The following is a 27,577-nucleotide window of genomic DNA, read 5'->3' as shown; positions in this document are numbered from 1 at the left end:
TTAAACTCAGTCCCAGCCAATCAGGCTGAGAATAACCCATCCTGGACTCTCCTTGCAAGTGCATTGGAGAAAGTTTGAATTTTCTCTATTCTAAACTAGTTAGTTTATTATCTACACTGGGAGAATATATCGTCTTCTACATGTTGAACTACATCTCTGGAACCTAGCTAGCATGGCTGGTGCTGAGGTATGCTGGGAAATATAGTTTAACCTGAATAACTCCAGGTGAGCATATTCTCAGTTTTACAAGACCTTATTTTACCAGCTTTCATTTCACTTCATTGGCTATTCATTTTAGTGTAAACTCCTACTGTGGAAATTAAAGTTTACTTTGCCCATTGCTAAACCTTTATTACAATAGATCAAGATGCTAGTGTTTTCTTGTTGGATTTGGGGGGGGGGGGTTGGTTGACTTTACCTTGAGACTTTCACGAAGGCAGCTTGAAAAGGCAGCTCAGCCAGAATCTTGGAAACTCACTGGCAATTATACCTTATTCCACCAGACTTGAAATACTGGGATTAGACAATTTACATCTATGTCGCCCCTGATTTGATCTAAATGTAGTTCATAAAATCATATATCAAAATGTCCTTCCTGTTAATGACTACTTCACCTTCAACTGCAGCAATACATGAGCACGCAATAGATTCAAACTAAATGTAAACAGTTCCAAACTCAACTGCAGAAAATACCACTTCAGCAAGAATGATCAATGCCTGGAATGCATCACCTGACTCTGCTTTCTTCCACAAACCTCAAAAAGTTTAACCTTAGATTGTCTAGTAGTCAACCTCTCCTCGTTTCTAAGAGGTCTGTAAGGGGCGTGCATAAGCACACCATGTGCCTACCCTCCATGTCCTACTGTCCTCTTTTATCCTTTTTACTTTATCTTATGTTTATACAAATTACTACTACCCTATACATGTTTGATAAATAAATAAAACTAGAAGAATGCATGAAAGGTCTAAGTAGTCAGATTAATTAAATGGAACAGTTCCCAAGAAATAAATGTAAATACATACCTGATTGTCAAGCCAAAGGCTCAGCTTGCTAGTTTGCAAAAATCAGGCAAATATTTCAGTTCAGAGCATGAGGAAATTACAGTAACCAATTCCACTTGAGAAATCAACTAATTGGCTGACTTCTGTGCAGCAAGTCTTCTAAATGGTCCTATATTTTAAGTGACATACACAGAAATTTGCATTTCCAAAATGTTTTTCCATATTGAGTATTCCCATGCATTGCATTTTCCTTGTTAAATTGATTGACAGTTTGAAACCCCAAATATCGTTTTACTTTAGCACAAAAAGGATCACGTTCTTAAGAGTTGCATCAAAATACAGCAGATTTTCTCTAATGCTAAATTAGTTCAGGCCAATTTTTACCATGGTATGGCAAGTATGCAAACATCAGAAACCATAGCTAAAACTGAATGCTCTAAAAAGACTATTGGTCTCTAATCGGTTGCCTGTTCATTGCAGAACAGGCAACTGAGAAGCAAGCAGGAATTTCAAAGCAAATTTGCTACATTCTACCAAGCAATTCCTTGACAATAGCAATGTAAATAGCAGTATTTACATCCATAACTTTTTGAAGATTAGGTTGTCCCTCACTTGGCATTTTATGCTTTTGTGAGCTCTTGCATCTATAGAAACACAGTATTAATTAGACCAGGAATCTTTAACTGGAATCTATAGATCAGTGATTAGATTTCAGTTGGTCTAGTAAAAAAAAATCATTCCGTATTATTTTCTGTAGGGAAAGTTTCCCTAAATTTTTCATGTAAAAATTTAGTTTTTACATGAAAGCAAGAAAGTGATAAAGTCTAGGTTCCAAAAATATTTGCGAACTGCAAATAAAAAATCTTACCTAAAATTATGATTGAAGGTTGCAGGTAGCCCTCAACTTATAACCATTCATTTAACAAGCTTGCAATTGCAATGACACTGAAAACAGTGACTTAGGATCTAGACCTTACATTTTCAACCACTGCAACATTACAATGGTCATGTGATCAAAATTTGGGTATTTTGGCAACAACCATGTATTTATGGTTCCAGCATCTCCAGGTCATGTGATTGCCCTTTGCGACCTTCCCAGCTGTCTTCTGACCAATCAATCAATAGGGAGATCAGATTTACATACAACCATCTGTTTCACTTACCAACTCCAGTGATTCACTGATCAACTGTGGCAAAAAGATTGTATAAGTGGGCACAACTCACTTCACCACCACCTTGCCTTAGGCCAGTGCTTCTCAAATAGTAGGGCGTGCCCCACTCGGGGGCACAGAGCAATGCCAGGGGGCGCATGTGACCCCAGGGAATGTGTGATTCCCCCAGATGTGGAGTGTTTACCCAGTTGCATGCCGTTCCAAGCCCGGAAGAGAAGGTGGCCGGGCGGGGCGGCTGGATGGGTTCTTGTTCTAGGTGGGCACCACAGTAGTCATGAACGGTGTGGCAGACCTGCTGAAGAAGGAGGACCATCCTCTGCAGCTGGGCAAGCCACAAACAGTAACCTAAAGCTTCCTTCCACACCATTCGCTGTGAGTGCCCGGCAGATGCAGTGCTTATGGGCCAGGCCGGTGACCCCAAAACATCGGCTTGATAAAGCTGGCCTGGCCCTGGTCATGTTAACAGGCTCTAACCATGTTAGCCTAACTAAAAAGAGGCTCTACTGAGTTCATTGTGACTTAACTCCCAGGTAAGTGGGTAGAGCAGCCTTCCCCAGCCAATAGTTTGCTTGCAGCTTATAATAAGTAAAATAATAATTATCACAAAAATTCAATTGGGACCCAAATCGGAGAATTTGGGGGTGCAAAATGTTTATTTCTTCCTAGAAAGGGGGGGGGGGGCGTAACAGAAAATAATTGAAAAGCATTGCCTTAGCCATTGGAATTCTGGTCTCAATTTTGGTTGTAAGTCCTTGACAATTGTTATTGTTATTAATACTGTAGATTAATAAAGAATCCCATACATTACTATATCACATATTATTTATTAAATGTTTTGGTAACTGTGTTTGAGCATTACAACATAGAATTGGTCAACTGAATGCCAATGTAGGTAACAAAGATCCATTCACTTATAATCAGTGAATTGCAATTTATGATCAGTTATTATTGGATGAGATCTTCAGTAGTGTGAAATAGCTTACAAAATTAAAATAAATTATCACATACAATGATTTATTGCACATGCATGGATATTTTTTGGAAGACATCCATTCTTCTTGACTGAAGCAGGAGTACCATCATGTGTAAAAAGCCTACCAACATAGACGTCAGAAAATTAATTCACATGCTAAATGAATCCAATGTGTGAGGTAACCCAAATCAGTGTCTTGCTGAATATTGAAAAAAAGTCAGGACCCATTACCATGGTTCAGTTTTGGGATCATGCCAAGCAAGATATCTAAACATAAGCCCCTCTCAACAGCTACTGGAAACTCCAAATTAAGAGAGAGTAAGGCCATGATCACCCTGTCGGGAAGATGAAGTTGGAAAAAAAATGGCCATGGACAAAAAGATGAAGGAAAGAACGTACGATTCTACTACAGTAATTTGCAGCAAAAATATTTAAGTAGGGTAACTTAAGGAAAATCACATGCATTATGGGATAAATCCTACAGCAGCATTTCTCTACCTTAGCAAATTTAAGACACGTGGGCTTCAACTTCCAGAATTCTCATGGCTGGCTAGGGAATTCTGGTAGCTGAAGTCCACATATCTTAAAATTACCAAAGTTGAGAAACAATGATCTACAGAAAACTCATTTTACCTGTGGTCAGATTACAGCAGATCCTACATTCAAAAAAGGAAGATGGACAGTAGGTGCAAAGTAGCGTGAACAGGCAAACTCGTGGTAAATAATCCTTAAGAAACTTTGTCCCTCAACTATTACCCATGTAATATAATTAAAATTGCATATTTGATATCAAATTTCTAAATAATTGTTCATCCTATATGGTTGGTTAATGGGTCAGGTCCTTTTAAAACATTTTCACTTTTGCCTCCAACTTTGTCTACCAGATTGTAAGGCTACATGGGGATAACCAATAAATAAATAAATAAATCCTTCAGCACTGGTCAGCAATGCTGGCCAAGAAAACCTGATCGGCTTTTCCTTGACGTCAACAAAAATCTAACTCAACTTGAAGGAGACTTTGTCTCCTTTTTAAAAATTAACACCTAAGTAATAAAACATGTAAAAGAAATATAATTTGACATAATATATTGCAGATAGAATTGTATCCAGTGCAGTTTTAATTATGGATTATTTTGGAACACTTGGATGTTCAACAGGAAACTGAAGTCCTATATTGTTCCTCATGCCATCTCCAGAAATTGTTTCCAAGACAACATCGGGAAAGACACCAAGAAAAGAAAAATAATTCTAGCTGTAAAAGAAGCACTTATTATGCCTGTTCTAGATCTTGTTTGTTCTGCTGCTTAGATTTATGAAGAACTAAAGTATGTTAACTCCTCCCCATTTGAAGTTTTATTCAGATCAGTGTTGAAGAAGCAAGCGGCCAGATAGTTTAAAAGAGGCGATCAGCAAAATAGTTTAAACCGAGGACTAGGCTGCTGGCAATCCTTAGATCTCTGCCCAATGTCCCTGCACTGTCCGAAGCTCTGGCTGGCAAACCAGAGCAAGTGCAGAGCTGTCGATGCCAGAAGTTTGAATTTGCCAGGCAGATCAGAGCAAGCTCTGACGGTCAGTGGCCCCTGATTCTTTCAACAAGCAGCGGCAGAAACCTAGGCTCTACTGCCAATAATAATTAGCAATAATCAATCTGTAAAGATTCCCAGTAATTCAAAGTAACAATCAGGTAAAAAAGAGGAAAAATTCAAATAAAAATCCCAGGTAAAAAAGAAAAGAAGGGAGAAAGGAGAGAAATCTTAAAGGAAGTCACTTTCCAAAGAGATCTAACTCACAAATCTCTCATCCATTGGGTGAAGCCAAATTCAGGCAGGGAACCAGGGAACCCCAATAGTCCTTTCTGAGAACTGAGTTATAACTGGGTCCCAGGTGGGCCGATCCAGCAAAAAGAGAGAAAGAACAGATTCGGTCCACATTCTGAATGGACAAACAAGGACTATCCATCCTGAATGATGGCTCCACCCATGATAGAGAAACTAATGGTAGGAACTATCATGAATTAACAATTCTACTGATCTGTTTTGTTCTCCCTTTATGGAAAAGTGACAAATGATCTGTTAAGCAACAAACATAAATTATATCAAGTTATATTAAAATGAACACAAACAGGCATACATTTTATTTCCCTGAGAATATTTTAAACTGGGAGGCTTCTGCTACATTTCTGTAGACAAACTTTTATACACAACTGAATACATTCTATCTGAAAAATTAAGCTTAGAAAAAACCAACTTCCATGTATTTTGTGTATATCTGTATATGTACAGTTTAAAAGGGGGAGGCAGAATTCAGTAATTTGACTATAAAAACATAAATATACTTCAAATTCCCATTTCATAATCTCATAAATTTCCCTTAATCTGAGATTTTTTCCACTATGACTACTTAGTTCTGTCTCTTTACTGTCCTCAAAATTGTCCATTTTCCACTAAGGAAAGTAGTCTTAGTGGCTACACAAACTAAGAATCAAGATTGATTTCTAACAGAATTCTTTAAAAGATACAGGGAAGTGAACAGTCTTTCAGATGCAAGCTGGAGTATCTTGTTTCATGGCTAAAATCCTGTGGCCTTTTGCCAGATCATTTTTGTAATAGAACTATTTTAGAAAAAAAAAATAGAATTAAGAAAGCTCAGGGGACACAATCAGCTAGATAATCACCCTACAAGCTTTGTTTAAAAACAAAAAAGGGGTATTGTATTTTCTATCTCTTTTCTGCCAATTTAAAGGAATGAGAAAGACATGCACCATAAAAAGAAGTCGCAGGTTAGTGTCTGCGTTGTCGTAGACTTTTGTCTCGTAATTGCTCTTCCAGACACTGAATTGCAAAAGGATCAACGTCAGTATCAAACTTGTTGGCAAAAAAATGATGTTTCCGTAACATCCAGCTCAAGTCTCCGACTCCAAAGACACATACAGAACGGACGTGGACTCCATTGCAAGGTGGGTAAGGAGCACCCTTGGATACATCCCCCTCAAAGTAATGCCACTTCACAAACCGGGCGAGGGCATTCATATCGGAAACATCATATTTGTTACTGGCAGAAACTGCACCAGGAACTTCAGGGATTCGCTGAATTGTAGCCCATAAATATTCATCAGGACTGTACGTGTCTTTAGCCCATTCTATAAAAGCAAGAATTTTGCTGTTCTCCAATACGTATTCCACAAATTTCCTACTAACAACAAAATAGGCACTTCCAGAGAAAATGGGAGTGTTGAGAGGTGGATGCTGTTTGTCTATACCCATATTTTTTACCTTGCCATCAACTACTTCATGATGTTTCTTCCATCTCACCTCTTTGTTTGAAGGCATTTTTTCAGTTTCTAAACTATTTTCATCGTTGAGGGCTTTCAACTTCTCCACAATTTCTTGATTGGTCTTGATTGGGAAATCCATGCCACAGAGATTGATCAAGTACTTCCAGCTCACATTCCTCCTGTAGAGATCCTTCATGCAGTTGAGGTCAGCTTGTACCCGGCTCCATGATGCATACACTACGCTTTCCAATTGGCTGGCAATGAAGATATTGCGAAAACATGATGCAATCCCTTTTACCGCTGCCAAGAAAGACTCCGGGGACTTTTTGTCAACATGAATACAGTAATAGTTTTGAGGAGCGTATATGGTTCTCAGAAGTCTCTCAAGCATATTGATTTTATGATAAGCCACTATTGAATATGCAATGGGAAATTCCGCTTCTTCTTGGCTAAGAGGTTCCATAATATATTTCCGCCTCTTAATAAAGGAGGCACAATCAATTGTCATGTTGATATAGTCATTTGGAGTCATTTTGGGGGTTCTTCTAAAGGAGACTGTTAACAGCTCAAGCTTAACTTTTTGAATTTCTTCTATGTCACCTTCTAGTATCTTGGAACAGTTTACTGTATTAGGATGTTCACCAGTCAGTTCCAAATGCTCATAATCTTGGTAGGTTGGTTTCTGGTGAACCGTAATATAAGACCCAATTCCAACTACACACACTAACACCAAAAGAGGCTTAAACCGTAGGATACCACAGTGACGAAGTTTCCTCCTTAGCATTTCAGACAACATTTGGACAATTTCAGACAATTAAGGGACTTTCTCTGTACACATGATTAAGTTCCAGCCGTGCACAGTTCTGTTGTCATTTCTATAGATTCCTATAAATAAAAACAAAGATAAAGTTAGGGAGAACCCACTCTTTTGTCTATAATTTGCTGTAAATTTATTTTGGCTTTTAGTTGAAAGACATAGAAATAACAATAGCACTTATATACTGTCTATAGAGTTTTATAGCAGTCTCTGGGTTGTTTACAACGTCCGCATATTACTCTTAACAATCTAGGTCCTTGTTTTACCAACCTCAAAGGATACCTTTTATAACATACATTAGACAGACTAATGCTTGATCATTAAGATTTAACCATAGAGTTATGGTATGTTCACTGACAGATGCACATAAATTCAAACCTGTATTTAAGCTTTCTATTCATAACTTAACTTTGTATTTCTGCATACCTAATATCCCCTTTAAGAGGAAAAAAAGAGAAAGTAGTAAGCAAAGGAAACTGAAGGTAGAAGGTAATAGAAAAAGAAAGGAACATATCTAAAGTCAGTACACAGTGTTCCCTCGATTTTCGCGGGGGATGCATTCCAAGACCGCCCGCGAAAGTTGAATTTCCGCGAAGTAGAGATGTGGAAGTAAATATACTATTTTTGGCTATGAACAGTATCTCAAGCCTTCCCTTAACACTTCAAACCCCTAAATTACAATTTCCCATTTCCTTAGCAACCATTTAAATTATTATCACCATGTTTATTTATTAAAGTTTATTTAAAAAACTATTTATTAAAGGCGGATGAAAGTTTGGCGATGACATATGACCTCATCGGGCGGGAAAAACCATGGTTTAGGGAAAAAACCCGCAAAGTATTTTTAAATTAATATTTTTGAAAAACTGTGGTATAGACTTTTTGTGAAGTTCGAACCCGCGAAAATCGAGGGAACACTGTACATTCACACAATTCAGCATATCTCTTCATACTTTTCTAAGCCTGCAAACCATCCTTGTTTCTATAGTATCTGTACAATTTCATGTATTTCCTTTTTAAACTCTTTGAGGAGCACCAACTCCTTCCAAACATATTCATGGACCATCACTCTTTTATGAGATTTCACTAGATTTCAAGATGCAATTTAAGATACTGGTTGTCCCTTACAAAGTTCTTTAAAGCCAGGATATTTGAAGAAGCACCTATTTTCCTCTTCACCTAATAAGCTCAGAAGGTTTGACAGATTCTGCCCATTAAATAGCCATCTGAATGGAAACAAGAAGCATGTCTCCCTGACACTGTGCTTGTTATTTGGAAAATAACCCTTTACATCATATAAATAGAATAAAATAAATGACCATTTTATTTTATTGGCTCTTCCCTTTGTTTTATTTCATAAATATGTTAGGACAAAGATTGTCTATCAGTTTTTAGCAGCAAGAAAATGATCCACCCTGAGCAGAAAGCCTAATGTGATAATGATAATGCAAAAATAATATATAAAATAGAAATGAAACTTATATACCACTTGGTAGTGCTTTACAGCACTGTCTAAGCACTTTAAGGAGTCAGCTTATTTTATCGACCTTGGAAGTATGGAAGGCTTGAGTCAACCTTGAGACGATGAAAATTGAACTGCTGGAAGTCAGCAGAATTAGCTTCCAACACTGCATTGTATCCATTGTGGCACCATAGCTCCTAAAAGTCTCAATTTCTGTTTCCATCCAAACATTATAAGGTTATAAATTGGCCGCACATTACCTTAAAGTTCTGAAAAAGGCATTATAATTGTTTGCGCTTAATTGGTATGTCCTGTATTAAATATCCAATGGGAAAAATAATGGATAGGATCAGAAAGGCAATGTGTTGAGAATGGGGATTAATTTTTTTTCTTCCTGTACTGTAATTATAATAAAACTATTGCTAAACCAAAGTAGAATCAGTTACGCAAGATGGTTTTGTGGGGATTGTGTATCTGTGCAATTGTGAAACTCATTTTAATATAACACTCCATTTGGCTTTTACCTCATTCAAACAGAGCACTTTTTTCTCCTGTAAGTTAGATAAACACGATGGATTCTTAAGCCAGGATATATTTTTTTTCAGCATGCAGACTTTCACAAAGGCTTCCTTTTACATTAGGTTTTCAGACTATATATTTACATGTCACAGTAAAAAGCTTACACAGTGTAAGCCACAGCAGAAACGTACACACAATGGTGAAGTCACAACTAATCCAAACAGCTCTCCAGTTGTCATGTACAAAGATGTCAAGATGAAAATATCAGGACTGAAGAGAAAAGTATTTGTCAAAACCTACCCTCTCCTATTAGATGAAAATAATGACCAATCCACCTCCAATTAATGATAAAAAAAGCTAAGGGAAGAGGAAAGATTGGATTCAGAGAAGAAACCCAGCAGATCTTAAAACTAGATAACAGCCCACTTTGAAAATTCCTGCAGAATTGACATAAAGCTATGAAAAAATATATGAAATAAAGTGAGCCACTCAGTTTCATGTTCTTAAATATTACTGCAGATTACTAAGAATATTAGAAAACTGTTACTGCCAATCAGATTTATTGAAAATATTTATGTAAAATAAAAATGAAATTATTTGATAAACAATCGGCCCCAACAATATCTACTTGCATTTGGAATTATGTTCCACAGCACCATTCCAATAAAAGGGTTGGACCAAAGCAGATTAGCTAAAAAGCATTTTCTCTAACCTGGATGAGTTGTTACTCATAAATTATGGGAATCATATCACTACCGGATGAGCACCAGGTTAGGAAAAACTGCAGATGACTAAAAAGCTAGCTTAGTTGCTATGTCTCATCAAAAGAGAGATACGAAATAAAAGAGCAGCATTCTTCGGATATGAAACACTGTTTTTAATAAATTACTTAGCAAGGACAAAAGACTGACAACATTTGGTTATACAAAACATGTCACAATTAATCATAATCACAGGGACATACTGTGATGTTATACTGAACTTGAAGATAGCAAATGAAGTTCGGGAAAGGAAAAGGGTTCTATCTCTTAGAAGATGGCTTTAAACAGAATAACGTTCAAAATATCCCTTACGTATAAATCTTTAATCTAAGAAGCATCTTCCCCCTATTATAAACCACTAATGATTCATTACACAATAGTTCTCTTCTATAATGCCTCAACCAGGCTCAACCCTGGTTGAGAACTACCAAAACCAGAATGCTCAATGCTGACATTCCACTTCTCAGATAATCTCTCAGGTGGCATCAGTCTCTTGGCAGCATTTAGTGGTAATGTCTCTAGGACAAAAGCCTACACATACAACTAGATCATGGTCAAGTAATCAAAATTCGGACTCTTGGCAACTGTCTCATGCGATCGCCTAATAGGCAAAAATGGGGGTGCCAGAATCACTTACTAACTGTGTTACTAGTTTAAACAACTGTAGTATCTGTGATCACTTTAGATCTGTGGCAAGAAAAGTCATAACATGGGGAATAACTCACTTAAGAACTGTCTTGCTGAACAACAGATACAGTGATACCTCGTCTTACAAACAACTCATCATACAAACTTTTCGAGATACAAACCCGGGGTTTAAGATTTTTTTGCCTCTTCTTACAAACTATTTTCACCTTACAAACCCACCGCTACCGCTGGGAGGCCCCGCCTCTGGACTGCCAGCGAAGCACCCGTTTTTGCGCTGCTGGGATTCCCTGAGGCTCCCCTCCATGGGAAACCCCACCTCCGGACTTCCGTGTTTTTGTGATGCTGCAGGGGAATCTCAGCAGGGGAATCCCAGCAGCGCAAAAACGGGCGCTTCGCTGGCAACGGAAGTCCGGAGGTGGGGTTTCCCAATGAGGGGAGCCTCAGTGAAATTGCAGCATCACAAAAACATGGAAGTCCAGAGGTGGGGTTTCCCATGGAGGGGAGCCTCAGGTGAATCCCAGCAGTGCAAAAACGGGCACTTCGGCTGGCAAAAGGGGTGAATTTTGGGCTTGCACGCATTAATCGCTTTTCCATTGATTCCTATGGGAAACATTGTTTCATCTTACAAACTTTTCACCTTAAGAACCTCGTCCAGGAACCAATTAAGTTTGTAACACAAGGTATCACTGTATTATGGGCTCAGTTATGATCGTAAGTCAAAAAATACCTGTATACAGTGCTGAAAGTATTGGCTTTCACACCTATGGATCCCCATTGTCTTGTTTCATATAGAAGCTAATACAGCTTTTCTCCTGAAAATGTTCATGGGGATATGACATCTTAGTAAGGAAACCACATTGTTCAAAACATTTTGACGGGCGGTAAGCACTATCCAAACTAATAATACCTGTATGAAATGCTTAATGATCTTTCCCAGCACCTGTAACAAACTAGACAAGTTCCATTTGGAAATTCAGTAAATAACAGTGGCCCAATAGAAGAATGATAGCACTATTGTTGATTCTATTAATAATTATGTCCCTTCCTAGACATACAGTCTAAACCAAGGGTCTCCAATCTTGGCCACTTTAAGCCTTGTGGACTTCAACAGCCAGAATTCCTCAGCCAGCAAAGCTTTGGGAGTTGAAGTCCATAAGTCTTAAAGCTGCCAAGGTTGGAGACCTCTGGTGCAAACAGATCGCACACGCGTGTGTGTGTATGTGTGTGTGTGTGTGTATAATATGTGATCAGACACTCTCATTTATGCACACCCATAAATACATCACAACGTATGGTTTTCTCACTTTCTATATTTTTTACCCAATTTCAATAAAAATCATATTTTATTATAATCATTTATTTCTTTAAGCAACTTCTTCATAAAATGCAAGTAACATCAGATCTTTAATCCACTGAATAACTACAGTAGCTCATGTTTTAAAAAAAGCCACTTGGACATTATACAGATAGTCCTCGATTTATTATCACAATTGAGCCCAAAATTTCTCTGCTATGACACATGATCCCAGGACACTGAGCCAGTTGCCAAGCGTCTGAATTCTGATTACGTGACCATGGGATGCTGCAACAATTGTAAGTGAAAAATTCGTCAGTTCACTAAATGAACTGTGGTTAAGTCTCTATTTCTACAGGACTATGGAGTCAATTTACAGGGCTTACATAATCATTTCATAAGATCCAAGGATATTGTTGTGGCCCATCCATGTCCCACACAGATCCCGAGGATTGAGAGACCATAGGTCCGTGCACTTGGCACCTGAATCTGAGAGCGAGGAGGTTACAGAGGATGTGGTGTCAGAGGCTGAAAGCCAACCAGGGCTTTCTGTACTTCCTGAGGTGCACATGAGTGACTCAGGAGAAGAGGAGAAACCTCTTCCTGATGCTAGGGCACACAGGGCTGCTAGAAGGCAGGAGTGGCTAAGCAAGAGGAGGTCTCTTCGTGAATAGGAAAATTGGCTTCATCCTTAGACTATTTAAGACTTAGCCATGTGATACTTCAGTGCGGAATTCAATGTCATTCTGTTCCAGAAGGGTTTTGTTCTGTCTCTTTCAGACTTTCTTGTTCCACTTGTGATGTTAAAATTTGGCTTTTCTGATTTTACTAATGAGCTCCGTGTTTTCTGCCAACCTTGCATTAGTTCCAGGGAAGGATATCTGCTTGGACTCTGGCCAGTGGTTAAGACATTAATTAGCAGCTGTCTCACCAAACAGCCTTCTTTATGATTTCTTGAATTTTTAAAAAAGACCCAATTTCTAAAAAAATATTAGAAGTAAATTATTAGTGTTTGAATCAGTTGTGTGGACATATTTATTGGTCATTAAATCCATGCAAACATAAGTCCTTCATTGCTCAATGGATATGTGGAACTTGGAAAAAGTCCCTTAATACTCATTGCAAAATGTGATTTTCTTACTTTCTCTATTTTTTCTGTTATCCAGTGTTAGGAATTAAATCTCCGTAACCTTGAAACCTACCTACTGTATTTTTTGGAGTATAAGATACATCTTTGTCTGCCCTAAAACTGGCTGAAAAATTGGGTGCATCTTATACCCCAAATGTAGCGTTTTCAAAGCTGTTTTTCCCCAGCCCTAACAAGGTGCTAATGATCTTTCCGGCTTGTAGGATTTTTAAATTCCTACTCCCTCCGAATAAGGCTTTTTTCAGCCCTAAGTCTTTGTAGGCTTGTTTTCATTGCTCCTCACTCCAAAGACTTTTTTCCCAGCCCTAACCAGGGGATAAAATAATGTGCTGAAGCTGAACAGACTAGGGTGGCTAGCCAGATGAATACCTGGTAGGTAGATCCCCCCCCCTATTTTTCTTATACTCTGAAAAATACAGTACCTTTCAAGCCATCAATTGCAGATCTGTGGCACACAAGGTTGTCTTGTTCTGCTAACCCATTTCTTAATTTACCCCTTCCAACTGTTGACCGATATCTATCAACAGATTATTCCTGACAGCATGCATTAAAGGTTTTTTTAAATAAGTTCTATACCCTGTCCTGTAAAAAGAGGCAGCTTTTGTGCCCTGTTGTTTGTGACAATTGCTTTTCTGATTCCTCAAAGAATGGCTGAAGAAAAAAGATCTATTGCCAGAGGAGGGGGTGAGGGAGGCTTAAAATTATCATCTATTAGAAGCTTTTCTTCCTTTTTTAATTTTCCACTTAGAATTTATCCTGAATTTGTAATAGCAAGGAAAGATGGAGTTCTCCTGTACATAAACCAATTTATTATGGTTTGTGTGTGTGTGTATGGAATTCTTTGACTTTGAAAATAGGTAATTTTGTTAGGTAGTACATTTATTTATGTATGTATTTATTTATTTGTTTGTTTGTTTGGTTTGTATGCTGCCCCTCTCCGAAGACTCGGGGCGGCTCCTTGTTCTCTGCAAGCTATCATACTATGCCCCCCCTTCCCTGCCCCCAAGATACACCCATATGCCAGACAGAGCTGGGAAAAGTGCTCTACAGAGAATTCCTGCAAACAAGTCTGTTTGTACATGGGGCAAGACACTGCACAGATTGGATGGCTTTGTGAACACTGCTATGCATTCATTCCAGGGTCAATCTGGAGGGTAGATCTCTCATAAAAAATGGAAAACAATACAGGGAGCTTCTTCAAAAGATAGTGTTTCAATGGCAAAGGGGACCTCAGTCATAAATTATGTAGCCAAGTTACAGATCCCCCCCTTTGAGACTTTCCATGTTGGCAGCGTTCAAAGCTCTCGTCCCTCTGGGAGCAATCCAGTCCTGAGTAGCATTACACTCTGCGGCTCTCCATTCTCGCCTGTGGAGCTTATCTGACACCCTCACCAAAAATCCCCATTGAAGCACAGGCCCAGGTGCTCAGCTGGAATGAGATAACAATCAACGCTTCCACTGACACCACCTTATTAAGGAAACTTAGCTCGCTTTGACCATCCTGCAATGGCAGGATAATTACTTCTTATAAGCTGAAAAAAGAGAAGAGAATTCTAGCAGAAACAAGTCTGCCAAAAACTACAGGGGAAAAAAGACCGAACACCAAAACAAAAAACAGAGAAGGCAATTGTGCTTCAGCACAACAGTATCTTTTGTTCACAAAAAGCTGGAAACCTGTTACCAGCAGCCTTATTTAGGAGACCTGTTTGGAACAGCATAGAGTCCAAAATCGGTAACTCATATACTTTCTTTTTTAAAAAAAAGCTCCCTACCCCTCCTTTTCCCATTACACAACTGTCCTTTTCACAACAACTTAGAAAAAGAGGCAGAGCGCCAGGAAAACACCAAACTTCTTACTTGCAGCTACAACTTTAGGCATTCACAGTCAAGCATGGCTTAGGGTCTAGAAACTTGGGAGAGATGCCAGGTATCAGAGATCTGGGAAAGATTCAGCAAGAAAACCTGGATCCTTCTTAGAAGTCTAAAACTATTTTTTGAATGGATGTCAAGATCCAGATGCACTGAGTCTTTGTGCAAAATAGTTGTGCAGTGATAGTAATGGGCATTACCCTTCCTAGAATTTGAGGGTTTATTAAGACCCCCCCTCTAAATAGTCAGCATCTGATTTCCCTAGTGCTATTCTCTCAACATTAGCACCATTTCTTAATGAAAATAGATATCTACATATCTTCCTTACAAATCAATTTAATAAAAACAAGCAGATAATAAAGAGTTAATATTGCAGGCAACATTTAGCAGAGATGCAACGATTAATTTGGTTTTAAAAATGAATGACACTGTACATATCCTTGACTTGAAGTTCATTCATGACAATCATTAAGTGTTGTACCACATGATTCTTGACAAATGTATCTTTTTCTTTTATGTACGTTGAGAGCATATGCACCAAGACTAATTCCTTGTGTGTCCAATCACACTTGGCCAATAAAAAAATTCTATTCTATTCTATTCTATTCTATTCTCTAAGTCAGTGTTTCCCAACCTTTTTTGAGCTGCGGCACATTATTCACATTTACAAAATCCTGGGGAACATTGAGCGGGGGCGGTGTGTGTGTGTGTGTGTGTAAAAAAAAGTTTGGACAAAAAATATCTCTCTTCCTCCCTTTCGCTCTATTTTTCTCTCTCCCTCTTTTTCTCTCTCTCTCCCTTCCCTCCTCTTTCTTTCCCCTCTCTCCATCTCCCTTTGTTTCTCCCTTCCTTCCTCTTTTTTGCCCTCCTTCCCTCTCTTTCCCTCACCCTCCTTCCCCCCTCTTTCTCTCTCTCTCTTGCTGTCTTTCTCTCTTTCTCTCTTCCCCCTCTCCCTCTCTCTTTCTCTCTCTTGCTATCTCTCTTTCTCTCTCTCTCTTTTACTTTCTCTTTCTCTCCCCCCTCTCTCCCTCTCTCTTGCTATCTCTCTTTCTCTCTCTCTTTTGCTTTCTCTCTTTCTCTACCCCCTCTCCTTCTTTCTCTCCCCCCTCTCCCTCTCTCTTTCTCTCTCTCCCTCTCTTGCTATCTCTTTCTCTCTCCCCCCTCTCCCTCTCTCTCTCCCTCTCTTGCTATCTCTTTCTCTCCCCCTCTCTCTCCCTCTCTTGCTATCTCTTTCTCTCTTTCTCTCCCCCCTCTCTCCCTCTCTTTCTCTCTCTCCCTCTCTTGCTATATCTTTCTCTCTCTTTCTCTCCCCCCTCTCTTCCTCTCTCTCCCTCTCTTGCTTTCTCTTTCTCTCCCCCCTCTCTCCCTCTCTCTTTCTCCCAGTAGCCGTGGGGCGACGGCAGGGTGATCAGCTGTGAAGCGGAGCTCCAGAACGGAGGCACAGACGGCAGTGGCTAGATGCTGTACATTTCTGGCGTTGCGCTGGGCATGGATGTGGGGCTTGAGCCTCCGTCCTGGTCCAGCCAGCAGGCAAGTGCCAGCCACGCAATTCCAGCATTTCCAGCCACCGCCGTCGGTGCCTCTGTTCCTCTGTTCCATAGCTCCGCCTCACAGCTGATCACCCTGACGTCGCCCCACGGCTACTGGGAGAAAGAGAGAGGGACAGGGGGGAGAGAAAGAGAAAGCAAGAGAGGGGGAGAGAGAGAGGGACCACCCTGCCACCGCCCCACGGCATGGCTCCTGCCCGCTGCCGCCGCCATCACCCTCCCGCTGCGCGCCGCCCTCCCGCTGCCGCTGCCCTCCCACCAAGCCCCAAAGCTCACCTGCTGACAGGGAAGCTCCAGCCGGGCGGGGCGCCGCAGCTGCTGGAAAACTTGGAAGGCGCAAAGAAGCAAGCTCAGCTTCCGGTCTCACAACTTTTTTCTCTTCGCAAAAAGTTGCGAGACCAGAAGCTGAGCTTATTTCTTCACGGCACACCTGACCATGTCTCGCGGCACACCAGTGTGCCGCGGCACACCGGTTGGGAAACACTGCTCTAAGTTGAGTCCGACTCTTTGCAACCCCATGGATCTTACAGCACACCAGGCTCCACCATTCTATATTGCCTGTCAGAGTTATGGTAATACTCCCAGTATCCTTGACTTGTATGCTGTGGGTGGGATGGGAAAACACCTCCTTCAAAATGGTTAAAAGTTGTCTAGTATCATAATAGTGTCCAATTCAGCAAATTATCTCAACCAAATCTGAAAAGACCCTAAATCCATGGCATTTGTGCCAGAGGTGGCACGCAGAGCCCTCTTTGTAGACAGGCGCACTATCACCAGCTACTCTTCTGGTTTCCAGTGCACACATGCAAACCAGACCACTGGTCTTCACGGGCGCCAGAGCACCAGAAAATGGCCTGAAAATGGCCAAAACCCAGACCATTTTTCAGACCTTTTCCAGGCTATTTTTTGGCCCATTTTCTGGGCCTGAAAACAGCCCAGAAAACGCCCCCAAAACAGGCATGCGCGCACCAGCCAGCTGGACTTCGTGTTTCCAGTGCTCCGGCACAAGCACATTTATGCACATGCATCCACGTTCTGGTTTGGGCACTCGGTGCCGAAAAGGTTCGCCATTACTTCCCTAAATTATTGAGAGGGGGTTAATTTATTAAGTGACAAGTAGATACATTTATCTGTTTATCTGCAAAGTCAAGGTCTACATGAATACACCCTTGAATTACAGGGTCAGTGATGAGAAATTAGCTACAAAACCCCAAAGTGCATTACACTATTTTACCAATGTCAGAAAAATATGCTCAAGTTTTCCAGTTACATAGTCTCATAACACCAGAGAAGCAGTTATTTTTAAAGAAGTCACAGTGTTTTAAATAGAGTGCTTAGTCAATTCTTGAGAAACTCAATTTGAATATACATCCTGCTTTGATCAGTGTACCGGTAATAGCATTTGAGCACAAATCACTACATACAAAACTATAACCAGTGTAGTTAGCTACTTGTAGTGAGACTTAGTACATCACTATGCTGGATTTCGTATTTCATCATCAGTATGGCACTTCCCAAACACCTAGGACTGCGGGATGTAGCGGCAAATTTTGTTTGCCGATCCCAGTAAAGCAGCCTTTTGCAATTGACAGATGGAGATTTTGTCAATTCTGATGGTTTTCAAATGTCCGCTGAGATCCTTTGGCACTGCGCCCAGCGTGCCAAGTACCACCGGGACCACTTTCACTGGCTTATGTCAGAGTCATTGCAGCTCGATTTTTAAATCTTCATATTTCACTAATATCTCTAGCTGCTTCTCCTCAATTCTGCTGTCCCCTGGGATTGCGATGTCGATGATCCATACTTTCTTTTTCTCCACAATCAGGATGTCTGGCGTGTAATGCTTAAGAATTCGGTCAGGCTGAAGTCGGAAGTCCCACAGCAGTTTTGCTTGCTCATTTTCGACCACTTTTTCGGGCTTATGATCCCACCAGTTCTTTGCCACTGGTAAATAGTAGTTCTGGCACAGGTTCCAGTGGATCATCTGTGCCACAGCATCATGTCTATGCTTGTATAATAATGATAATAATGATAATGATAATGATAATGATAATAATAATAATAATAATAATAATAATAATAATAATAATAATAGTATGCCGCCCTTCTCCGAAGTCTCGGGGCAGTTCACAAGACACAATAAACAATGTAATAACAAATCTAATTTGTTAATTAAAAATTTACAGACTAAAATTCAAATATATTAAAATCAGTCAACCAATTCATTCACAACCACTCATCAGATTTAGTAAAGGGGTGGGGGCTTGATCTAATTGCCCCATGCCTGTCGACATAAATGAGTCTTAAGACTCTTGCGAAAGGCGAGGAGGGTGGGGGCAGTGCGAATCTCTGGAGGGAGCTGATTCCAGAGGGACGGCCCCCCCACAGAGATAACTAGATAAAGAAAACATCTGTTAAAAGCTGAAGCTGTTCTATTATAACCCAAAAGGAATCACTGTGAAGAAGAAACTCAACAATTTAAAAAAGAAATTCTATGTTTCTCTGGTCCAAATTCATTGAGAAATAAGATCTATTAGATGGAGTTAAAAGACTTTGGTCACTTTTTGATACTAAAATTTAGCAACTAACCTGACTTATAAGGACTTGGGCATCACTGAAAGACAGTAGCAATCACCCTTCTGCCCATTCTGCTTTAATGAGTAACTAAACTGCACTGAGCATTCACTAGTCTTAAGTTCAAGTACCAGTTAATATGAATAATTCCTTCATGTGCCTAAGGAGTCGGCAATGTGATTTTCAAAAGTGAGAACAAAACATCTGCAAATCCCTAGATGGCTGCTGTGGAATCCTCTCTCTCTCTGTGTGTGTGTGTGTGTGTGTTTGTTTTCTACGGGAATGACTTCAAAAATATGATGAGATTTCAGATGACAATGCTTAAAATAAAAGACGGAGGGGGAGAAATCTGCATACCACCACGTGAAATTGCTTGTTCTCTGAAAACGGAAAATTAACTGACAAAACATTAACCTCTTGGGCATTAAAATTGCTTGGCCTCTCAAAAGAACCCCCTTGACTGGCAAAACATTAACCTCTTGGACTTGAAAAGAACATCATAACCAGTTCTGGTAACACCATTACAGCTAGGAGCTGAAGAAAAACTGTTATAATACATGATGTACAGAAAACAAACATAATAAGGTTCATTCAAAAAGCAGGCCTCTGAACATTACTAAAGCTCTTTCCTTAATCTCCATCACTAACTTCTATGTTGTCAGCCTGACAGAACTAAATCCTATGTATCTCTCCTTACTCCAAAAAACAACACTTTTGCATTATAGAGTCTGTAGACCAGTGTTTCCCAACCTTGGCAACTTGAAGATATTTGGACTTCAATTCCAGAATTCCCCAGCCAGCATTCGGAATTCTGGGAGTTGAAGTCCAAATATCTTCAAGTTGCCAAGGTTGGGAAACACTGCTGTAGACCACACCTATTCTATGGATCACAGAATAACAGAATTGGAAAGGACCTTGGGAGTCATCTACTCCAACCCCTTGCTTGAGTCTATATCATGTATCAGCTATATGGAGCACCCACAAATTCTGAAGGCAAGCCATTCTACTGGTTGATTCTTCTCAGTGTTTCAAAATTTCTCCTCAGTTCTTGACTGCATCTCTTTCCTTGATTCGTTTCCAGCCATCGGTTCTTGTCTTGCCTTCTGGGGCTTTCGACAATAGATTGACCCTCTCTTCTTTGTGGCAGCCTCCCAAATATTGGAATACTGTTATCAAATGTATATATGAATATATATAAATTGGTAGGCATATGATTAGTTCTAGGAAAGAAATAAATACTGGTAGAAACATTAGAGAATAGAATAGAATAGAATTCTTTACTGGCCAAGTGTGATTAGACACAAGGAATTTGTCTTGGTGCCTGTGCTCTCAGTGTACATAAAAGAAAAGATACATTTGTCAAGAATCATGAGGTACAACACTTAATGATTGTCATAGGGGTCAAATAAGCAATGAAGAATCAATCAATATTAATAAAAAATCTTAGGATACAAGCAACAAGTTACAGTCATACAGTCCTAAGTGGGGGGAAAAGGACTTAGTAAAATGTTTGACAGTGTTGAGGGAATTATTTGTTTAGTAGAGTGATGGCTTTCAGGAAAAAACTGCTCTTGTGTCTAGTTGTCTTGGTGTGCAGTGCTCTGTAGTGACATTTTTGAGGGTAGGAGTTGAAACAATTTGTGTCCAGGATGTGAGGGGTCAGTAAATATTTTCACCACCCTCTTTTTGACTCGTGCAGTATACAGGTCCTCGATGGAAGGCAGGGAGAGGAAAAAAGAAAAATAATAAAAATAGAGATGAAAGACAAGGAGTCAGAGTGATATACCAGATAGTTGGATCTAGGATCAGAGAAGACCAAATTAAGAGTATCATTAGTTACACAACCTCATCCAATTGTTCTCTCTCAATTCAGTTTAACTCACAACACTGCTGAATGAGAGAAATATTTAACATCCCCACAGAGATGCAGAGATGATGGGAAATAAACTTAACAAATCAATAACATAATAAACAGATTTAGACTAATCCAAAAGCCATGGAAAAATGTATAAACTATAGATTTCTTTAAAGCTGTTCAACAGGCAAGATGGAGAAGGGGGGGGGGAATCAAAATTAAGAGTAGTGGATTTTCAAGCTGTAGAGTCTGTCTTTAATCAGTTTTCAGGCTGAATAGGGATGGAGCCATTTAAATGAGCTACCAGATGTGATGATGGTTTCAAGTGCCATCTAGGATTATTTTAAAGAATGCTAGGGTAGAGGGGAGGGGGAGTTTTAAAGGATGGCATTGATCATAACACAAATCTTGCAGAAATCAAGTGTAATATTATACATTGGCCAGTCTCCTGTCGCAAAAGAATCCCAAAGTAAGCAAATCGATTATTTGTAACAAAAGAGACTCTGAATACTTCAGCCACCTGTAATCTTCTATTATTAATTTTAAAAAGGATCCATTTTAACAAGAGCTTCAAAAAGAGGCACTGGTATATAGGTGCAAAATATTGTGCCAGCATTTGAACATGAAAGATGTCATGCTGTTTAACCAGGTGTAAAACCTTCCTTTTTAACTTATATACAGAGTTGGATCAAAAGAAGGAGTGCTGACAATTTTGTTTTGTATTTGGAACCAAATAGGAATTTGGACTCATTAAGGACTAATAGAAACAGAACATGTTACTTTAGAACAGGGCTGTCAAACTCAATTTCATTGAGGGCTGCATCAGGTTATGTTCGACCTGGGGTGGGGGGCAGCATGGCCAACTCAACATTACTTGTGTCGGGGGAGCCTGTGGCACCCCAAGCGCTCTACCAGAGAAAATGGACCCCTGAGCTCTGTTTTTGGCTGGGATGGCCTCCTGCAATCCTCTGCAAGGAAAAAGAGAATCTGCTCTTTTTTCACTGCAGAGGGCTGCAAGAAGCCATCACAGCCAAAAATGGAGCTTGAGAGCCCATTTTTGCTGGCAGAGGCACTGTGGGTCGATCCTTCACTATTTCCGGCGCGGCCCTGCAGGCCAGATCGAAAACCCCCATGGGCTGGCTCTGACCCCTGGTCCTTGAGTATGACACTCATGCTTTGGAACATTTCTTGACTATTGGACTTGGAAAACTATTTTAGTAGAAACTAAACCAGTTATTACTCTGCTCTACATCTTATTTATTGGACAAGTAAGATTCTGGACAAAATGTAGCACCTGTGATTATCATCAACCAAGCTAGTATTTGTGGACACAATTTCAGATTAAAGAAGGCAACTGCAGACAATTCCTGAATCTGCCTATTCAGTAGCTGCTTTAACTTAAGAATTCTTGCAGCAGCCGAAAGTTGCCTTAAGCTAGGAGTACCCCTCTGGATTTTAAAAGCAAACTGACATTAAGTATAGTCAATTGACAGATTTATTTATTAAATTTGTACGCCAGCTATCTCACTATTAGGTGAGTCTGGGATACCATGGAGTTGAATTGTATTCTACGCATATCCCCATAAAACTCTATTGTCAAAATTGTTTGTCGCCTATCTGGAAGTTCAAGGCAATTCTGAGTGGCAAACAAATAAATACACCCATGTTACAGTAAGCACATATAGAAAGGATTGTAAAATAATAAAAGAACACAAATGGAAACTAAAGACATAATTTGATTCTTCAGGCCCAAATTCTCATCCTAAATTACATTAAATTACATTAAGCAAACTTTTCAAGGACACACCAAGAGATATGCTGTAGAAGATGCGTAGAAATCCTTCAACATTGTCCTGACTGCCAAATACACAACACAAAGTACCACTGAAGTGACATAACAGCAGGGATTATGCTTGGGGTAATAAAACTCGCAGTCCTTCCACACAGATTCTACTCCAGATAACTCTTAGAGGTCTTTCTCCCCCAGGATAAATTTTAATTTAAGGAGACATTTTGATGTTGCGGTTCTCAAACAAGTGGGGATAAAAAATGTTGTGACAATAATCCCTTCCTAAAGAGTCAGACTTTAATTTTATACTTTATGCTACAGCACTTGTCAAAGCTATAAAGCCCTTCTTGGCTTATCGTCTTGATAGTGTTCAGCAGCCTGCTTCCATTTCAGTTTTATGCCTTTCTTTCTGAAATGCAGCACTACTTCTCTAGAGCCAAATCCAGAAGAAAAGCTTTTTCTGAGACTCTTTCTCCTATTAAACGAATGTTCCTCACCCCACATTCCACCTTTTAAAGTTTCAGAATATCCCCATTTTGTTTCCATACCTCTTCATGTTTATACCGTTATTCATGTTATGTTTAATAAATTCACTATTTTTTTTCTCTTCTTCTGGAGAAGAACTAGATGTACTAGACCACTCCATATACCTTGGCCTGGATCTCAATGGAAGATGATACAGTAAGGGAAATTAAATGTTGTGTTAATTGTGGTTGGTCGACATTCAGCAAAATAAGCATAATTTTCAAGAACAACCTTCCGCTGTGCATGAAAAGAAAAGTTTTCAATCTCTGTGTGCCACCTGTTCTAACATATGCCTGTGAAACCTGGACATTAAGCTCACAATTGATATAAAAGATACGGATCGTGCATAAAGCCATGGAAAGATACAACGTCAGCATTACAACGCACAATAGAAAGACCCGCACATGGATTATAGAACAAATGAAAATATATGATATCACCAAGAGAGTAAAACAATGGAGAAGGAAATGGATTGGTCACATACCAAGAACTAATGGCAGGTGGAGCAATGTAGTCATGGAATGGACCCCATTGGATAAAAAGCGCAAAGAGATGAGATCTAAAACACAATGGATCAACCACAACAGCTGGTATTGGGGGCCCAAGTGGCAAAAGAAAGCTCAGAAACAGTATTGGTTGGAAACATGCAGATGACGTCTTCATCCTGCAGTGGATAGACAATGTCTAAAATGATGACTCAACAACAGGATTCCTTTTCAACTCAAGGCAGGAAGACTGAGACTCACTGAGGTCACTACTGGATCCAAACGGCTGGCTCAAGCACAGCAGTCAGCACCGCAACATTTTTCTCTCTGCTGGTGGTCTCAGCATCATGGCATTGCCATTCAAATACGAGTTTGCCTACAACACGTACATTCCATTAACTTATTCTCTCCTACTACGGTCTTGACCCAAAGCAAGGTTGTCTTAGGCCAGGGGTAGGAATATTGTTCCTCTTCTCTCTGAAATGGGTTCGTCCATTAGAACAAATGATGCAATTTATCCTGATGGGCATAGCAAGATAGGTAGCTCAAATTGGTACCTCATTACTTCCATATCATGAAGCTCTTCATTTAGTTAAATACAGGCCCACTTCACCTAGGCCAGGGGTAGGCAAAGTTGGCTCTTCTATGACATGTGGACTTCAACTCCCAGAATTCCTGAGCTAGCATGATTGGCTCAGGAATTTTGGGAGTTGAAGTCCACGTGTCATAGAAGAGCCAACCTTGCCTACCCCTGCTCTAGGCCTCTGATGGCAAACCTATGGCATGTGTGCTACAAGTGGTATGCGAGGTGTTGCCCTTTAAGCACCAACACACATGAATGTGCTGAACAACTTATTTTTGGCCTTCTTTTTGGCCGTTTTTACTCTCCATAGGCTTTGGGGAAGCCTCCAGAAGCCTGAGGATAGCAAAACAGTTCAACCAGAAGTTTGTTTCTGAAATTTCGATTGGCTCATTAGGCCGTTTCTTGCTATCCTCAGGCTTCAAGGAAGCCTCCTGAAGCCGGGGGACGGCACATACACCCTTTTGGCATGTGAACCAAAAAACGTTTGCCATCACTGCCCTAGGCTCTTCCCCTAATTATCTGGAGCCAATGATGCCATATCTAGTTAGAACCAACATGACAGATCGGGGGTAGACAAAGTTGGCTCTTCTATGACTTGTGGACTTCAACTCCCAGAATTCCTAAGCCAATCATGCTAGCTCAGGAATTCTGGGAGTTGAAGTCTACATGTCATAGAAGAGCCAACTTTGCCTACCCCTGTACCAGATCAACCCTTTCACTGTTTTTATCACTGATCATCTGGTTACCAACCTTGACAAGTTTCAAAACTCCACTTCTCACTTTAAGCTAGGAGGCCCAACATAGACCAGCGTTGCTTGCAGTTTTTATAGGGTGGGTGTGGAAGGCCGGACTGTGAGCTTCTTGAGTGGCGGCTGCAGGCTTACAAAGGAAGTGGTGGTCTAAAAAACGAAGCTCCGAAATAGCGAGATTACCACCAACAGGAAGTTTGCATGGGCTGCTTTATGCACTCATCTATTGAAACTCCAGATAGACTTTGCATTTTTGTTTCTGCCCCTTACAAATTATTCTCGTAAATTGCAAAGCACCTTTTTTTTGTGCATGTGAGAAAGTTTGCTTTGGTTCCCGGATTGTATTGATAGCCTTTAAAGAGTGTCTTTCTTTATTATATTTAAACCCTCTTCAACCAATTGGGCTGAAAAAACCTGGTTTCCTCCCAGTTGTAAAACTCCCATTCTCAATAATTGCAAAGTACCTTTTCTTTGTGCATGTGAGAAAGTTTGCTTTGGTACCTGGATTGTATTTTAAAGAGTGGCAGGGAGCTTCTTCTTCTTCTATTATATTTAAACCCTCTTCAACCAAGTGGGCTGAAAAAAACTGGCTTCCTCCCTGTTGTAAAACTCCCATTCCGCGTTCCTTTCGCGCCCTTCTGCCGAAAGTTACCTCACTCAAGACTGCTTTTCCACCCGACTAGTATTTCTCCACAGGCGAGGTGGAAAAAAAAGGCCCAGCCATTCCCCCCACCCCCTTTTCCGGAGCCAAGGCCTCCTCGCTCTTTCGAAAGAGCCACCTGTCCGCAATGTTGATAAATGACGCTCCTCCTCCTCCCTCTCCCAGCCCAAGGGCGGAGAGGAGAAAAGAAAGTGAGATGGAGAAAAACTTCCCAGCCGCTTCGAGGTGCCGCCCGCCGCCCGTTCTCTTTTCCTCTCGAGGAAAATTTAGCCGCCCAGAGTCCTTTGGAATAAATACATTCGGCCAGGGAAATGGGACTTCGATGGAAGCTTGTATTAAAGCAGGCGTAAAACATACTCGCTATACCGTCTCCCCCTTGTTAATAAAACCACATTTACAAAGCCGTCATTAATACGTGCCGTCGGTTGGTAGTATCCACACACCCCCTTAGCTAAATTGGTTGTAGATACTAGACATACTAAATAGAATTGTATTGGCCAAGTGTGATTGGACACACAAGGAATTTGTCTTGGTGCATATGCTCTCAGCGTACATAAAAGAAAAAGATACATTTGTCAAGAATCATGTGCTACAACACGATTGTCATAGGGGTCAAATAAGCAATGAAGAAGCAATATTAATAAAAAAAAGAAGTTAATTTTGGGAGGGGGGAATTAGGAGAATCTCAGAATACAAGCATGCAATCTCTTGTTCAATATCGTAAACGGGGGGGGGGGATTAATGCATCGCGTCCGTTGGTAGTATTCCTCCCCCCCCTAGCCAAATCGGTTGTAGATACTAGATATAAGGAGAAGGTAAACTTTTTTTGGGGGGGGGGGAGAATTAGGAGAATCTGAGATTCTCCTAAACCTAGAATACAAGTATGCAAGCTCTTTTGCAATCTCGGAAGGAAGGAGGAAAATACATGCCCTCGATTGGTAATATCCCCCCCCCCCCAATAGCTAAATCAGTTGTAGATACTAGACATAAAGAGAAGGTAAAAAAAAATTGGGGGGGGGGAATTAGGGGAATCTGAGATTCTCCTAAACCTAAAAAACAAATATGCAAGCTCCTTTCAGTGTCGGAAGGAGGGGTGGGGAACCCCGCAAATTCTTCTTGTTGCTAATCTGAAGTAACTCGTTGCCCTCGGCAAAGTTCCTGCACGCTCTCCTGGGCTCGGCTCCCTCCGCGCAACTTTTGCTCTCGCGACTTACCCTATAAAAGCGCGCGCGGCGGCTGAGGGATCGGGAGCGCGCTTCTTTAGGGGAGTCCTCTAAACTAAAGCAGTGTTTCCCAACCTTGGCAACTTGAAGATATCTGGACTTCAACTCCCAGAATTCCCCAGCCAGCATTCGCTGGCTGGGGAATTCTGGGAATTGATGTCCAAATACAGTATCTTCAAGTTGCCAAGGTTGGGAAACACTGCTCCAAAGGAAAGAACGAGAACCGTTGCCCCAGGGAAAAAACCCCCAAAACCTGAGAGGGAACGAGGGGAACCGGAGACGCATCCGACTTGGGAAGGGGAGGAAAGCGAGCGCGCACCCTACCTGCCGGGAAGGACCGGAGAGAAGCTGCGGCTGTCGAGCTGTGCGCCAGGAAAACCCCAAGAGAGGCGGGGACCTCCGCGCTTTCCCGCCCCTTCCAAAGCTCCACCCCGGCGCCCACTTCGGCCGGGACGGTCGGCGTACCAACCTCGTGTAGGCGCCGGGAGTGGAAAGGGTGGGGTGGGGGAGCTGCTCCGCTTCTTTTTAAAGCTGGAAGCCGCTCATTCTTTACCCCTTTGGCTTCCCTCACGCCGCCTAGCTCAGGCTCCTCTGACTCATCGCGCCTTATCTGTTCGGAATTTGTAGAGGATGAAGGCTGAGGTTTTA

The 27,577-nt window shown here is 40.7% G+C and overlaps 1 protein-coding gene across 4 annotated transcripts; it reads right to left on the bottom strand.

The window, feature by feature from the left end:
- Positions 1 to 418: 418 nt before the first annotated feature.
- On the bottom strand, positions 419 to 27,425 carry GCNT1 (glucosaminyl (N-acetyl) transferase 1). 4 transcript variants are annotated; one of them, XM_070742696.1, is made up of 3 exons: positions 27,254 to 27,425; positions 5,909 to 7,306; positions 419 to 1,171 (listed from the first exon to the last, which is right to left on the bottom strand). In XM_070742696.1, the coding sequence occupies exon 2, from the start codon at positions 7,215 to 7,217 to the stop codon at positions 5,928 to 5,930; it is 1,290 nt and encodes a 429-aa protein (XP_070598797.1). In that variant the 5' UTR covers positions 7,218 to 7,306; positions 27,254 to 27,425; the 3' UTR covers positions 419 to 1,171; positions 5,909 to 5,927. The 4 variants fall into 4 exon arrangements, with proteins under 4 accessions (XP_070598797.1, XP_070598794.1, XP_070598795.1 ...); XM_070742693.1 differs by lacking the exon at positions 419 to 1,171 and having other exon boundaries at positions 2,979 to 7,306; XM_070742694.1 differs by lacking the exons at positions 419 to 1,171; positions 27,254 to 27,425 and adding an exon at positions 25,698 to 25,788 and having other exon boundaries at positions 2,979 to 7,306.
- Between the last annotated feature and the right edge of the window lie 152 nt (positions 27,426 to 27,577).

This window comes from Erythrolamprus reginae, chromosome 2, assembly GCF_031021105.1.
Source record: "Erythrolamprus reginae isolate rEryReg1 chromosome 2, rEryReg1.hap1, whole genome shotgun sequence".
Classification (NCBI taxonomy): domain Eukaryota; kingdom Metazoa; phylum Chordata; class Lepidosauria; order Squamata; family Dipsadidae; genus Erythrolamprus; species Erythrolamprus reginae.
The sequence above is the reverse complement of the archived record's forward strand: the minus strand, read 5'-3'. Positions and strand labels throughout refer to the sequence as shown.

Bases quoted from the DNA above. Each gene is read 5' to 3' on its own strand.
- GCNT1 (XM_070742696.1), bottom strand. From the start codon at position 7,217: ATGTTGTCTGAAATGCTAAGGAGGAAACTTCGTCACTGTGGTATCCTA.